The sequence below is a fragment of the Dreissena polymorpha genome, chromosome 1 (genome assembly GCF_020536995.1).
Source record: "Dreissena polymorpha isolate Duluth1 chromosome 1, UMN_Dpol_1.0, whole genome shotgun sequence".
In the NCBI taxonomy this organism is placed as follows: domain Eukaryota; kingdom Metazoa; phylum Mollusca; class Bivalvia; order Myida; family Dreissenidae; genus Dreissena; species Dreissena polymorpha.
In genome coordinates, this window is record NC_068355.1 from 91,319,338 (window position 1) to 91,336,146 (window position 16,809).

Consider the following 16,809-nt stretch of genomic DNA (forward strand, 5'->3'; position numbering starts at 1 on the left):
TAAGTTTGTTCATACATGACACAATATTATGACATGTGCATAACAGAGCTCACGAGAAAAATACTTCGCTTAGTGTATTAGAACTTATAAAATAGTATTCATTTCTTTCCAATAATTGTAAATAGTTAAATAAAAAAATGTAAGGGCATTGGAGTTATGAACCTATATTTACAACAGTTACAGGATGCACGTCTGTTAACCCCCGTCACATCGGACTGGCGTCCTTACGGCGACCCATGTCGCACTGAGGACGCCATAGACGCCAGAGGAACGCAGTAAGGACGCAAGAGGACGCAGTGAGGACGCCGAAAATTGCTCAGGACGCGAGCCCACGGCGACCACTTTGAAGTCCGGCGTTTACGGCGTTCTGTTAAGGACATCGTAGGAACGCCGTAGAGACGCAGTAGTCGTTTTTGAGACGTGGTAGGGTCGCTGTAAGGTCGTCATGGATGTCGTGTGGTCGCCGCTCAACCCACAGAAAACCCACAGAAAATGATCATTGACTGCAAGGCGACCGTACGGCGACCTTTTTGCGACATTAGTACGTCCTACGTACGTCTATTGCGTCCTCAGAACGACTATGGTCGCAATAAGAACGCAGTAAGAACGCCAAAGACGCCGCTAAGACGCCGTATGGTCGGCTTTGGTCGCCGTAAGGACGCAGTACGAACGCAGGGACACCAGGGACGTATTAAGGACGCCGTGAGGACGCACAGAACGCCATAAACCAGGACGCAGGTGTGACGGGAAGGCGAAAAAAAGTATTTTTACCGAAAAAGTCATTGGCGTTTTTACTACGACAATCATGCAGAAATTTCAAGAATCACAGTCTTAGGTCGCCGTAAGGACGCCAGTCCGGTGTGAAGGGGCTATTATAGATCCATCTTTATTGTATTTTACGCAAAAAATCAACACATTTTCCTGAGACGTTATAATTTAAAGTGATATAATGGGCATCTAACAGTTTATAGAAGTCTATCACAACCGTTGTTTATATTTGGTGTTTTCACTTCATATACACTTATATTTGTTAATGCAGCATACACATACTAAAACAGTATCCCGGAAAGAAAAAAATAATGCATTTGAATATCAACCGTACTTTCGTTTGACAACTGATCATGCATGTTCGATGTGAACCTAAATTTAATTTTAGTGCAGATTCGTTCACACGACACAAAGACACAATTTTGTTTTACGGATCATTTCGGCTTAGAGGACTGGGTGAGTCATGTAAAATATCGTATGTAAAATATATTTTTAATAAATAACTGGTAGCAAGATGAGTTGCAGATAATTGGTCAGTAACCACATTTTAACTAACTCTTTTGACCTGTTAACTCTTTTCAGCTCAATTAAACAGTAAAAAATGCCCATAATACCACTTTAAGGCGACGTTAACATTTTATCATCCAGTTCGCATCTCTCAAAACTCAAGATTAATTTTGCTTGAGATTAACTATTATCATTGGTAATCTCATGCAAAATCAATCAAGGGTTTTTGGAGATGCGAACTGGATGGGTGACAGACAGCTCTAGAAAAATAGCAACGATACGGGATTTATTTAAGCTGGGTACAGAACGACGGAAGTTAGGTATTCACGCGGGAAAAACAAAAGCGAAAGTATAAAATATAAATTACAAAATTAAAAAAATGCAGCGATCTGTGCGCATGAAGAAGGAAGTACAAATGCTCACAGAATCCCCGCCACACGGAATCTCGTGCTGGATAAAGGACGACACCCTATTTAACCTGGAGGCTCGTTAGTAATGCTCTTCTATTGTGTGTTATAATTTCGGATAGAGCGTTTCGGACACATTCATATTTTGTATATATCAAATTCGCGTTAAAGCTCGTAGCCCGAATGTGCTGGTCATTATATTTATAGTTTGCAAATATTTGGGTCGCCCCATGTTATGCATGCTATATTCTACATGAAAGTCATTCTCTTACATCTGATTCGTCCGTTAGGCCTAAAAAAATAATGTTGTGGTTCTGGTAACATTGCCAAAATTTCTAGGTAGGGTAGGTCGATTTTTTTTGATTTTTTCCAGACAAGATGCCTGTTTTTAAAAGTCATGTTGTGCTTATGGTTTTCACATAAAATATGAACACCATAGAAAGTGTTCCGATTATTGTGTAGTGTACAGTTCGTTGCCCTGTTCCGACGTTTCACCGGTTCCGATGGAGTCCGAATGTTTTTCCGATAAATAGCGGCGGCCACAAATCGAAAGTGGTTTAGTTTTATTCGCACACGTGCCATTGTTGAACAAGCAGTACATGATCGATGAAATCTTTATCCTAGGTAACAAAATCCCAACATACTTTATGGCAGGTTTACTTGTTTTTACTTGGTGGAGAATCGGGAAAATGGCGTTTTGAATAATGAGTTTCATGTCAAATTTTTCTTAGGCATGGCAGGTAAAATTTTATAGTGCAGAAGTTATTGCACAGGTACAGACAACATTATGTTAAAAATATGATGTTAATCAATATATGTTCTCTGAATGAAATTATAACAAAAATAAATGGATAACTTTTGACCAGTTCCGGTGGATTTGACGTTTAATTGAGTGATGGGTGTCCTTAGGGGCAATTAGCAAATTCCTGCAATTTTACAATTTATGATCAATTTACAACTCTTGTTTTGTTGTATTGTCAGTTGCTCAGACTCCAGTAATATTTCAGTAACCTATCTATGTTCGTCTGTCTGTCTGTCCATATTTTGATATGAAAGAGATTATTAAAATATTTCCAACACATGGCGGTATATATGTTGATATAGACTCCTAGTATGGCCCAAACAATAAATATTAACTGTAAGCAGGCATTAACATCCGATATCACCATGCTTTTTTTAATCATTTTCTGTTTCTCTTTTATTAAATTTATTCTTTTTTTTTCAACAGGAACATGGGAAAATTTAGGCTTTCTAGCAGTGGGTCAGACTGCAGGACTCCATGTAAATGTAAATGCAGTTCCCGGAAGCTCTCTTTCTCTCTCTCTCTATCTATGGCATCAGAGATGATATTAAAGTCATTCTCTGCACAGGTGATGATGTAGTCACATGGAATGACCACACCCACACCTGTTGCTTCTGGGGCTTGCCAGGGTGCAAAGCTAGGACAGGGCTCCCCAGTGGCTAAAGCGGTGATTTTACCTTCCAATTCAATGATTTTTCTGAATGCACCAGCTAGTCCTCTTGGCACATGGCCTATGGGCAATCCTGCAATGTCACACAATCTTAAGAAACGACTTTGGTCTGTTACATTCTGTCTCATTTCTGGAGGAAAGTCCTCAATAGGTGGAATCCACACTAATGCTGCATTTTCATCGTGCAAATTTGTATATTCTAAGTCCACATTTAACTCGGTATGCATTGGAGGCCTTATTTTAAATTGGTGATAGCCTTTTATAACGCTGTCTTTAATTTTGTAACTAAACATGGTGCCAGTTCCCCAATAGTTGTGCAAATATTATATCTGCAGTATATTAAGACGTTTTGCATTCCCCTAATGTACCTCTTTTAGTGATTTTTAAGGGTTAGTAAAAATAACGGTGAGCCGTCGGAACTGAAAAGAGGCACCGGAACAGGGCAACATAGTGCGATGTAAACATCAATAAATATGAGAAAAAATACTTTGAACTTCATGTAAATCTTTTGTGATAATTTAGGCAAGTAATTGGTCGACATATCCCAGCATAAACATTCTTTATCATTGAATGTTTTGATACAATTTGACCTGTCGATGTCAAAATCCCGTCGGAACAGGGCAACGAACTGTACTGATCTTCTTTGTATATTTATCATTTTAACAACTCTTTTTTCCAGCCAGGTTAGATTCAACCTATGATAAAAACCAACAGAACAACCACCATGATTCCGGTTTACGCCAAAAACTAAGTTTATTATGGGTGTATGAACGTAATGAATGCAACTTGCTTAAAGAATATATCAATGTTATTAAATCATGTAATTGAAAGTTAAAAAAATCACTGTTTTACCCCACCCACTCACGATCGCATGAAACTTACCCATTGCTGGGGGGTATGGGCTGCACCCTCCATACGTTATTTCTATTACATTTGTAGAGTGAAATGACATTATTTGGTGCGATATGACTTTTCAAGAATAAAACAGCAATGACATCATTGATAAAAACATTTTAAAAAAATGTTTTACCCTTTCCCGCATAGATACGCATAATCCCGTCTCGATCGATTTCGTATCAACCATAATTTCTATCTATTATTGCATATACTTGCTACTTTTCCCGTCGCTACTCATTACCGGATAACCCCGTATATTCCAGTTGTAAAGCAAATTCTGGTAAATACGATAAAAGTGCTAAACAATTTCAAGAAACACAAACATTTGCCATTTTTCTAAAGTATCAAATAAATATTGGCATTTGTTACTATTGAAAGATGTGATGAAATAACGTCCAATCGGGGCGTTTTCAGGCCTTGAAGAATCCACTCGATCGCTCGCATATGCAAGTGAAGTTGACGGTCGGGCGAGTAAAGTTTTTTAAATACTCGACCGACCAGGCGAGTGCTGTTTTTCAAGTTGAGAAATATAAATTCAGTTCCAGAACTCCTGCCACATTGATACAAATTGCGAACAATTTTTTGAACAAAAAAAATAGATTTAGTACACAAAGAAACTGCACTTTCGTTTTGACAATGAAAAATGACGTCACAGGCACAGTAAAAATAATTCTCGTAATTGGCTGCGCTCTTTTTGTAGGTGTCAGTGCTCTTAGCTTATCAATTAAAAGTGAAAAAAACAGTTAAATATATTGGTCATTCAGTGAAGAATAAAATTTTATTTTAATGTAAATATCAATAAAAAGATAAAACATAACTGGTTAATTATCATACTTCTTATATTTAATTAAAAATAAACAGAAAAATAATTATTAATAAACAGAATAATTCGTGATCCGAAGCCTTAGCCAAAATTTACCATATTGTTACCATTTGTCAATCAAGCGTGTCTTTCAGTAAAAGTTCATCTGAAATATTAAAACTCAGCATGGAAAAGGGTTCTATTTTAAAATATCTGCAAGGTGGTGGAGACAGGGAACAGAAAGAAAGGTCATCAAAACGAGAAGCGGAAAGTATTGAGAAAAGGAAACAGGTGCAGAAAACGTAAGGAAAGCAAATAAAATCCATCAGATAATGTAGTTAATTTGTTTGCAGTTTAGTGTCACTATGTTACGTAGGTTAAAAGGTTCTGGTTGATCATAACTACAATTATAGATATATTTTTTTAAATGCAGGACGAGTAGATTAAAGTGAAGGGCGAGTGGATTATCAGACCTACTCGCCCTGCAGGGCGAGTGGCTCTGGAAAAATTCTTCAAGGCCTGGTTTTTTCTCCGCTGAACACGCGTAAATTACCTGACGTGATGTTCATTTTTTATACAACACAAAATACATCCACACTTTCCTTGCAACGTTCTACATGTCTGCATAATTTTCGTGCGCTTTTTATTGAGACAAAGGATAAAGCACTGTTTATTTGACGCTAGAATTTGTTAATGTTGCGTTAGCATTAAAATTCGGAAGCGTGTTTCAGATTACAAATTGAATAATGCTCATTTAAGAATCAAACGAAACATTTACAGTTGTGCGTAATTAATTCAACGATCATTTGCTAAAGAGCATTACGTGTCGAATAAATGTTTTGACCATATTATGCATGAAATGCACAATATCCACAAGGATTTCACCCGGTTGCCATCATCTGTCTTCTAAGCAAGTGGCCGAGATTTCATTGTGGAGGTGTACACCATAGGGACCGATGAGTGTGTTAGATAACAAAGCCAACAAACTGCCATAAAATCACACACTTATGAAAATTACGTCACTCGTAGTCTGCAGGTACAGGTATGACTCCTTACGAGTGTTTTCGCTCATTCAAAGCGTGCGCTCTCATTAGTCACTTACAACGCGATCCGCCTTAAGGCAGGCTTTAGGTGGGTAAAAAAGAAACATGACGTAAGTGACAGAGGATCATAAAGCGGCTCTCACAATTTTCGGCTAATACGATATCGCTTTGATTCTTATCCTACCGGAAAACGGTTAAAAGTTTAAACGATAAAACGATAACGCTAAAAGTTTAGGGTCGGCACGGTCAATATAAACTTTAGGGTCGGTGCATTTTCCTAGGTAGGGTCGGTGACCGGAACCACAACATTTATTTTTTAGGCCTTATCCTGTGTGCACTAAGTCATTTACTATCAGAGAGGTAGATAACAATATTTATGTCTCTGTTGCTATCAAAATTTAGAGATAGACCAGTTAAATGGGATTGTTCTAGCTCTGGATGGGGCCTTTCGGTAGTCCATATAAACATACTCCCAGCGCCTTTGATGATTTTTGCTATGGCGGCTCTGGGTTATAAAGCTGAGCGTTGAATTATTGCAACTAGGACAATAGACAGCGCATTGCAACTCTCAGCAACCCTTTGGGTTAACATGCTGAGAGTTGAATTATTGCAACTAGGCCTTTCGGCATCGGCGCAACAGTACTGAGTAGAGAGGGTGGTTGGTACCACTGTAGGACAGTTGACCTGAAACTTCCAACTGTGTCTGTGTGCACTATATACACTTTCTTCTAGATTGTTTCACGCAATTAATATCTTGGGAAAAAAGAGTTTTTATATAATGAAGTTTAACACTTGATTGGTATGAAACACTTGGAGTTTTTGTTTGAGTAATTTTCTACAATGTTTTCTGCTTTAAAATCTGAGAAAGTCTCAGGGGTAACTTTGCGTTTAGATTGCCAGACAGTATCGGGTCGTTTGGCCCTATAACATGTTTGCCCTAGGTCACCCTGAGTCGTTTTGCACTAAATCCATTCGCTCTTACAAGTGGGTTGTTTCACCCCTTATTTTATTGTAATACACTGTTATGGTTTTATAAATGTTTTTCCGATCTGAATTGTATTTGTTTGACATATATGTGAAACTTAGACACACATTTGATTATTGCGCAAGTATCCGTTTGATTGTCATTGCAATAAATTAACAGAAACATTATGTCACAAACCAAGTATCACGATTAATTAGTTTGGCATAGGTATGATAAGTTGATTTGCAAATTAAAATAATTTCGGGACCAATTACAATTTTCCATAAATTAAACTTAGATCTGAAGACGTTTGATCAGATAATTGGCTAGTTAATAGCAAAGAAACATTAAAAGAAAATTTTATAAAAGAGTAATATTGATTTTAGCACGGCTGTTTTCGGAGAAAACCCGAGGTATTGTCATAGCCAGCTCGTCGTGTCGTCTGACGTTCGACGTCCGGGTCGTGCTAAAACCTTGACTTTTGGCTCTAATATCAAAGTGCTTCCACCTACAACTTTGAAACTTCATATGTAGACGCACCTTGATGATTTCTACACGCCATTCCCATTTTTGGGTCACTAGGTCAAAGGTCACTGTTATCCCTAAAAAAAAAAATTCTGACAAGCTTTAATTTATTCAAAACTGCACCGGCAGCCGAGCATTGGGCCTGGCACCCGTTGAACAGTGCTCTTGTTATAAACTTTACGCTAGTTTGCATCTTTTGATCACAAGATATTCACCGAAAGTGTATATAATAAGCAACTTGGCTATGGCATTGTCATTCGTGAATTCATATATCGACATGTACTTATGGCAGACAAATTGTGTATTTCTTGTGAGCAGATAGTCACACCTTGCCAACATGCCATCACTTGTGCTTTATGTAACAGATGGCAAAATCGGACATGTGATACAGGTAGGATATGTTTAAAGCGGGCTCTAAACCGTCACGGAGCCAAGAATAGGCCATCAGAACCAACCAATTAAGACTTTGAGGTTTGTATTGCAACAAAAGCTGATTAATTAACATACCAATTAAATTTAATGGAATAATTAATTAAAGTACGTGGTATATAAATTAACATCTTTCACATCTCTTACACACAGATGTATTATCTGTGAAATATACCGACCACAAGTGTGAAAGAGACGTTAATTTTGACAACTGTATATTCTGATAATTAAAAAAGTTATCATCTCTTTGATTAATGTACTTATAAACTAATGATCATTTTATAACAAAAGTTAAGAATTGTTATGAATTATTTACCCTAGTCATCCTAATATCAACGTAAAATAAAGACGTTTTAATATTTAGACAGCTCATTCGGGATTGTATTGGAACGTATTTCCATTAACTTCATGATAATTTATTGAGTTTTTCTGTTAATTCTTTCAGCTTGACACAGCCTACCTGAAGTGTGATGACATTTTAGTTGTTGTGTGCACATTATATATATGGTAAACATTGCAGAAAACAATACATGCGATTGCCAGTTATGTGCATCTTATTATCCCCTTATCATAAACACCGCTGTTAATGTTCAAAAGGAAGTATGAATTCAGCTTGTGACAATCTAAAGATAAATCCTTTTAAATTGCAGTAAATATAAAAACTAGGGCGAAACGACCCAGGAATTAAGGTGAAAAGACTCATGGGCAAACACTAACAGGTATTAGGGCGAAACGCCCCGGAATCTTGCCAGACTAGGGTAATGAAGTCTTTGCTAGGCATAGCTGGTACCAGCCCCTCAACCACCCTATAGAAGAAGATCAGTCTGTTGGCCTGTCTTCTCTCCTGGAGGGTGGGATCTAAATACGTTTTAGCATATTTGTCACGCAGCCAAGTGTTTCTGCGGTATAGTTTCCAGTGAGAACCTCACAGATTGTTTTTGGAACTTTTCAACTTTGTCTACATCTTTTTGGAGGTATGGACCCCAGATAATTGAGCTGTATTCTAGAGTAGACACATTCAGGATTATCTGGCATCTGCGCATGTGCACTGACTGGTTGGCAAAACACTGGTTACAGTTATGTAAACAAAATGCGAAATCACCATTAAAATAGTGGACAGGGTTGCACTCAAGTACTTGAAGCTGGTCATCATTCTCCTGTCTCCTGTCATATTCCTGACTACATATCCACTGGCATATCAAACATAATCTGGCATATCAAACAAAATGATTAATTTAGAGCGCATGATTAATTATGATGGATTAACTTGAAGGTATTTATCAAATGTACCAGTATTGAAAACACTTGCCGGATTATTACATTTGTTTATTTTCTTGTTTTATAGAAATTCTAGGTGGGGAAGACACCCCATATGCAGGTGGAGTGTTCAAGCTGGAGATCCAGATTCCAGACAGGTACTTCAACTGATACAAAATCTTCAAGGCATATTTTCACATAACTCATGAATGAATTAATATTTTCTGTTGCTATAGGTTTTAGTATTGAAAAATACTAATCCATTCATAAAATGATCAACCTAGCCATTAAGCAAGAATCAGCTAAGAAAACCTCAGCCTGCATATAACCAATGAAACCAGTCCATTAGCTATGTTTGCCTTTTGATGATCATATTTAATTAAACACATCATATGAGCTGTATTGTGCCACAATGGGCCTTATGTGCTTGTCATTTATGCATTCGCAAAATCTAACCAAAGAGCTACCATAAGCTATAAAGTTGCAAGGTTTAGTGGTCTCATATTAAGCAGGCAGGGAAGCTCCTGACCAGATTGTGTAAATGCCTAGGCAGATATGGAGCTACACTGGCAGCAAATGGCATAAGACTCATTTCCCATGACACAACTCTTTATTCTTTTACAGATACCCTTTTGAACCACCGAAAGTCAGGTTTGTTACACCCATCTACCACCCAAACATTGACACAGCAGGCCGCATATGTCTCGACACTTTAAAAATGCCACCTAAGGTATGTGTGTTAGTATTACAGGTATGTTCTGTCATGTACTGAACTATTTAGAAATATATTGAGAGTGTTACTGTGTCAATTGTCTCAAGGTAGCATAGCTTCCCAAAATTGTTCTGTAAGCATATAATGGGACAAAGACATTTCAAGATTTCACTAGTTCTGCAGGTCGATAGCCTTCAAGACTGCACTAGTCCTGCAGGTCGATAGCCTTCAAGACTGCACTAGTCCTGCAGGTCGATAGCCTTCAAGACTGCACTAGTCCTGCAGGTCGATAGCCTTCAAGACTGCACTAGTCCTGCTGGTCCTTAGCCTTACAATCTGTACTAAAGTAGTTCTGCAGGTCCATAGCATTACAATCTGTACTAAAGTAGTCCTGCAGGTCCATAGCCTTACCATCTGCACTAAAGAAGTTCTGCAGGTCCATAGCCTTACAATCTGTACTAAAATAGTTCTGCAGGTCCATAGCCTTACAATCTGTACTAAAGTAGTTCTGCAGATCCATAGCCTTACAATCTGTACTAAAAGTAGTTCTGCAGGTCCATAGCCTTACAATCTGCACTAAAATAGCTCTGCAGGTCCATAGCCTTACAACCTGCACTAAATACTGTAGGTCTGCAGATCCATAGCCTTACAATCTGCACTAGAGTAGTTCTGCAGGTCCATAGCCTTACATTCTACACTAAAGAAGTTCTGCAGGTTCATAGCCTTACAATCTGAACTAAAGTAGTTCTGCAGATCCATAGCCTTACAATCTGCACTAGAGTAGTTCTGCAAGTCCATAGCCTTACCATCTGCACTAGAGTAGTTCTGCTGGTCCATAGCCTTACCATCTGCACTAAAGTAGTTCTGCAGGTCCATAGCCTTACCATCTGCACTAAAGTAGTTCTGCAGATCCATAGCCTTAAAATCTGCACTAAAATAGTTCTGCAGGTCCATAGCCTTACAATCTGCACTAGAACTACTCTGCAGGTCCATAGCCTGACAATCTGCACTAAAGTAGTTCTGCAGGTCCATAGCCTTACAATCTGCACTAAAACTACTCTGCAGGTCCATAGCCTGACAATTTAACATGCCCAGTAGCTGCGCAGATTGGTTTACTGAATCTACACCACATGTTGTTTGTGTGGTCCCTTCAGGGCGCATGGAAGCCGATCCTGAATATCAGCACAGTGCTAACCTCCATACAGCTGCTGATGGCTGAACCCAATCCAGAGGACCCCCTTATGACAGATATTGTAAGTCAGAAAATGCTGTAAAACCCCGCCCCCTAAACATAGAATAGGAACTATTGATGAAATTCATAATTGATGTTAATCATGTTTTTTCAATTAAATGCATCTTAGGTTTGCAAAATGTTCTCTTAAGAGAGCATATGAGTCGCTCACTGGGAAAAACTTGGTTAATGCATATCTGTTAAGAATGAAACTTTCCTCATAAACTAAATTTTTGTTAAGAAGAGATGTAATTAAAACAAATATTCCCTAAAAGAGGAATGGGTAATCCCTTCCTCCTTGATTACATTGAAGCCTGTTGGGACTGCACATGCTATTCTTGGATGACACTAAGCACATGCATTAAGACTGGTTTTCCCAGGGCATGGCTTGTATAATAAATGGCAATAGTGAATTCTACATTAACAACCTTCTGCATTATTGATACTCTTTATGAAACCAATATTACATGAAGATACCACAAACATGCTTTTTATGCCCCCGGATTGAAAGATCGGGGGTATATTGTTTTTGGCCTGTCTGTCATTGTATGTGTGTGTCCCAATACTTTAACCAAAACTTTAACCTTGGTCATAACTTTTGCAATATTCAAGATAGCAACTTGATATTTGGCATGCATGTGTATCTCATGGAGCTGCACATTTTGAGTGGTGAAAGGTCAAGGTCATCCTTCAAGGTCGAAGGTAAAAAAAACAAATTTAAAACTTTAAGCAAAACTTTAACCTTCTTTATAACTTTTGCAATATTCAAGATAGCAACTTGATATTTGGCATGCATGTGTATCTCATGGGGCTGCACATTTTTAGTGGTGAAAGGTCAATGTCAAGGGTCAAATTTATGACTTCAAAGCGGCCAAATAGGGGGCATTGCGTTTCTGACAAACACATCTCTTGTTTAAAGTCTTTAAGATATTATACAATAAGAACAACTTTGTGCCTTTCAGGCAGTCTTGTTTCATAAATGTCAACAATATCATATAAATTATTGGTTTATTGGCCCTCAACTTGTAAAGTTAATTATCAGAAGTTCTATAAGTTATATGTCCTAAATTGCAAAAAAGGGGCATCCTGGATGTATAAGCTTGGATGAAACTATATGAAAGAAGTATATACATGTATAAGTATTTATGGTATAATAGTTTGTTTGTTTTTTTTAAATCTGAAAAGTCTTATTGTCGCAATATTATTTCAACACTTCTTTTCAGGTTAGTAACACCAGACATTGGTCCATTGATTTAATGCACTATGTATTTAATAATACTGCTCCCCTTAAGTATTGATGTATAATTTATATTATATATTTATTCAGTTGTTTTTTTTCTCAGAAAACAGCACTTGCGCCCAGGTAGAAAAAATGTAAATTTCCTGTTGTGGTTTGATAAAGAAGGATTTAGGTATGACCAGGTTACATTCTTGTATTATTACTTATAACTCTGTTTCAGTCAAATGAGTTTACCCATAACCGGTCTCTGTATGTTCAGACTGCTAGAGAGTGGACAAACAGACATGCCAAACAGGTATCTTGAGTATACCAAGGTTGCAGTTGTTTGCATATTCTTCTTTAATAACAATCATCACAATTTACTTTGTCATATTTCCAATCAATTATGGTAAGAGTAACTCCAAAAACTAGGTCACCAGGTCAAATCTGAAAAAAACAAAAACTTTACTTGTTAATATCTATAAGCCACATGTATGACTCCATTTTATTTGAACTTGGTTAGAATGTTTATCCTGACAAAATCTAGGCCAAGTTTGAATCTTGGTGATGATCATCCAACAACAAGGTCACAAGGTCAAATCTTAGAAAAACCTCAATAGTCTAGCTGACTCGAACTAAATGAAACTCAATAAGAATTTCTATCTTCACAACATGTTGACCTAGTATAAATCTTGGTCTGTCACATGTTTATAACAGGGATGTTTTTAGGATTTGAACAGATGGTCCTGAGGATTAATATGCTCTGAAACAATGTTGTTGTTTTTATGCCCCCGGGTAGGGTGGCATATAGCAGTTGAACTGTCCGTCAGTCAGTATGTCAGTTTGTGTGTATGTCAGTCTGTCCGTCCGTCCGATAAAAACTTTAACGCTGGCCATAACTTTTTCACTATTGAAGATATCAACTTGATATTTGGCATGCATGTGTATCTCATGGAGCTGAACATTTTGAGTGGTGAAAGGTAAAGGTCATCCTTCAAGGTCAAATATCAAATAAATGGCGTCTGTCCGTCCGAAAACTTTAACATCGGCCAAAACTTTTTATGCTCCCGGTAGGGTGGCATATAGCAGTTGAACTGTCCGTGAGTCAGTATGTCAGTATGTGTGAATGTAAGTATGTGTGTATGTCAGTATGTGTGTATGTCAGTATGTGTGTATGTCAGTCTGTCCGTCCTTCCGGGAAAAAAACTTTAACGTTGGCCATAACTTTTGATTATTGAAGATAGAAACTTGATACTTGGCATGCATGTACATCTCACGGAGCTGCACATTTTGAGTGGTGAAAGTTAAAGGTCAAGGTCATCCTTCAAGGTCAAATGTCTAATATATGGCGTCTGTCCTTCCAAAAACTTTAACTTTGGCCATAACTTTTTCAATATTGAAGAAAGCAACTTGATATTTGGCATGCATGTGTATCTCATGAAGCTGCACATTTTGAGTGGTGGAAGTTCAAGGTCAAGGTCATCCTTCAAGGTCAAAGGTCAAAAACAAAAATTCAAAGCGGCATTCTCATGAAGCTGCACATTTTGAATGGTGGAAGTTAAAAGTCAAGGTCATCCTTCAAGGTCAAAGGTCAAATTGTTTTTGTTTTTTTCAAAACGGCGTTCTCATAAAGCTGCACATTTTGAGTGGTGGAAGTTCAAGGTCAAGGTCATCCTTCAAGGTCAAAGGTCAAAAATACATGTTTTTTTTCAAAGTGGCGCAATAGGGGGCATTGTGTTTCTGACGAACACATCTCTTGTTTAAATCAATATGTCCAAAATATTTAAAGTAATATTTTTTATTTTTACAATAAATAAAAAAAAACAACCAGCTCAAAAGCAAACTGACTCATGAATCAGAGCTACTTAAAAAATGAAATCCGGAATCCCCCAAATACGTGTAGTTGTTCACTGATTACCGGTAACATCAAATTTTCTTTTTGGAGGCATGATCCTCAAAGATATTAGATACTTAACGATTTTTTGATAAATGACAAAGTGGATGTTTATTGATAAAATTATATAATTTCAATTTTCATTATACTAGTATTTTGTAAACATGTCAAGGGTTTAAAAATCCCTGACTGTGATGTAAAATGTCCTTAAATTATTTCTCAAAGTATGATTTGTTCGTTCACTGTACGATACTATGTTGTCCAAGTTGCTTTCATTTGATTGATGATGTGTTATCCATCTTACAAGAACACATATTAAATATATTTCTTTTTTTCTTATATAATTCAATTATGATTATAAAGGGCATAATATTATGTTTTTAAAGTTGTCTGAAGTAACTTTATCTTTTACACTTTTTTATTTCTTTAAAAAAGGTATGTTAACCAAATGTTTCCATCGTATAAAATAGCACAGACTTAAATGCGTCTCTGTGATTTATTTACTTTTGCATCTGTTTACCTGCTGTAAGTATTGATGCAGTAGAGTACATAAGGTATCAGAATAGCATAAATAGAAAGTGGCGACATAAATATCGCCTTTATTTTTCGAAACATTTTTGCGATCTCAATTGTTTGACTTCCAACAGACGCCAATGATAAGAAAGAATTTTTATTTTTTAAATATAAGTGTGTTAAAATTGATGACACTTGGCTCAAATTTTATCTTCACTAAATATAGACTAAGTACAATTTTGGATCATTCGTATCCGAAAACTGGTCCACCAACTCACAAAAATAGTGAAAACAGGTCTCTACTCTAGAAACCGCATTGATGAGTTATGAATCTTGACAACATTTCGTCAGAATGTCTATTATAACAATATCTAAGCAAAGTATTAATCTCGGTCACGTCAAAAATCAAGGTTGCCAGGCAAATAATAGTAAGGCATTTGTATCACCAAAGGAGCTACATTACTCAATTTTCATTGAACTTCGCCATAATGTTTGTCTTGACGATATCTGGTCCAGGTTTGAATCTGGGTTATGTGTGTCCAAAAAAGATAACTGGATTACATAATGAAAAAACAACACTAAAAAAGCCACATGTATGACTCAAGCTTGATGTAACTTTATCTTAATAAAATAACTTTTAATGATTCACACTTGTACATCGCAACGGCAGTTTTTATCAGAAAATTATAGTTGAAAGTAACTTGACACGGTTTGTGATTTACAATTTAAAAGAAGTCAGAAGTAAGTTTATTGTAATAAAACAGTGTGAAAACACCAACAATCAGTTTGAGGCTAGGCTTTGTTCAAAATGACCATCATTTCTCTACTTTTCAGAAGACTGCCACTGAACAGCATGGTAATTTTGAAGCTGGCGATAATCTCAGAGACAATGTATATGCTGATGGGAAAACTGTTAGTTCCCGCAAAAGATCACTGCCGATGGATGATGTGACAAATATACCGGCAAAGCTGCCATGAAAAGCTGTTTCTCACAAAAGTATGGACGGTGTAATCATGTCCCGAGGAAAAGCATTGCATGAATAGAGGAGTTGGACATAGTTTGCGCTAGGAAATTCAATCTGTGATTTTGTTACTTGTCAAATTATTGAAAAGCTGATAAATATGTTGTCATAATTAGGATTCACTTTGTGTAAACGTATGATAACGTTTTTCTTGTGAATAATATGCGATAACATTTAGGTAAATATGTATTATGTAAATACTTTATAAGTGCTTTGTGTAGTTGAAAACAAAAGTTAGAAAAACAAACTGGTAGTGTTTTCTGTTCCCATTGTTCTCAATACAGGATTTTTTTTCGTCCTTTAGAATTATAATTTTTTGGCATAGTGTTTTTAGTGCGTATGTAAAATGATTTTACCTTGTTATCTATTATGTCTCATTCGATGAATGCCTTTGCAACGTTCCCATGAATCGAAGTAATTAAGCGTGCCCGTGTGTGGATTTATTCTCGACGTCCTTCTGTGTGGAATTTCCATGTTGGCTAATTTGATGATAAATTCAGAATGCATATGCAGAATCCTTATTGGGCATGCTTAAATTGTAAGTCGTTCAACATCAGTAATATTTATTTTTTATAGGATTTTCACTTTCGTTAAAAGTGTTACAAGATCTTATTTTTTTCGCCAATTTCAATGAAGCTTCTTATACAGCGTCTCCATCAAGGGGTAACATAGATATTTGTCAGATTTCTTCTGTCTGTTGCTCTTAAATAACGGAATTGCAAAATTGTCTTGTTTCTTGCTTTTAGTTAGCTCGTAGCTAGTCGATCTTCAGTTAACCTTTTTGTCAAGGATTTAGAACTGACTGTGGACTAAATTTGCATTATTTTACGGTATTATAAAACCAATCAAAGGGGTAAGCCCGTAACAGTCAAACTACATAGAAAACCCAGGGCAGAAATTTGTCCGGTGCGAGCTATCAAGGCATACTTAGATTAAGGTGTTTCTGACGGCCCCTTATTCCGTCACAATGATGGCTATTTAATAACTAGGCAACAATTTTCTGGGGTGTTAGCTTAATGTTTGAGGCAAACCAAATATTCCACAGGACATTTTCGTTTATATAGTTTCAGAATTGGGCGCGCAACAGATTTGGCTAAACAATGTCTACCCGAAGAAAAAATAATGCTTCTTGGCAGGTGGCACTCGG

At 36.9% G+C, this 16,809-nt stretch overlaps 1 protein-coding gene across 1 annotated transcript; it reads left to right on the forward strand.

Moving 5' to 3' along the window:
* Window positions 1-1,574: 1,574 nt before the first annotated feature.
* Window positions 1,575-15,909, forward strand: LOC127840668 (ubiquitin-conjugating enzyme E2 T-like). The gene is made up of 6 exons (XM_052369084.1): window positions 1,575-1,763; window positions 9,160-9,229; window positions 9,696-9,801; window positions 10,938-11,036; window positions 12,475-12,549; window positions 15,475-15,909. Exons 1-6 carry the CDS (start codon window positions 1,655-1,657, stop codon window positions 15,616-15,618), a joined length of 603 nt encoding a protein of 200 aa, XP_052225044.1. The 5' UTR covers window positions 1,575-1,654; the 3' UTR covers window positions 15,619-15,909.
* Window positions 15,910-16,809: the final 900 nt, after the last annotated feature.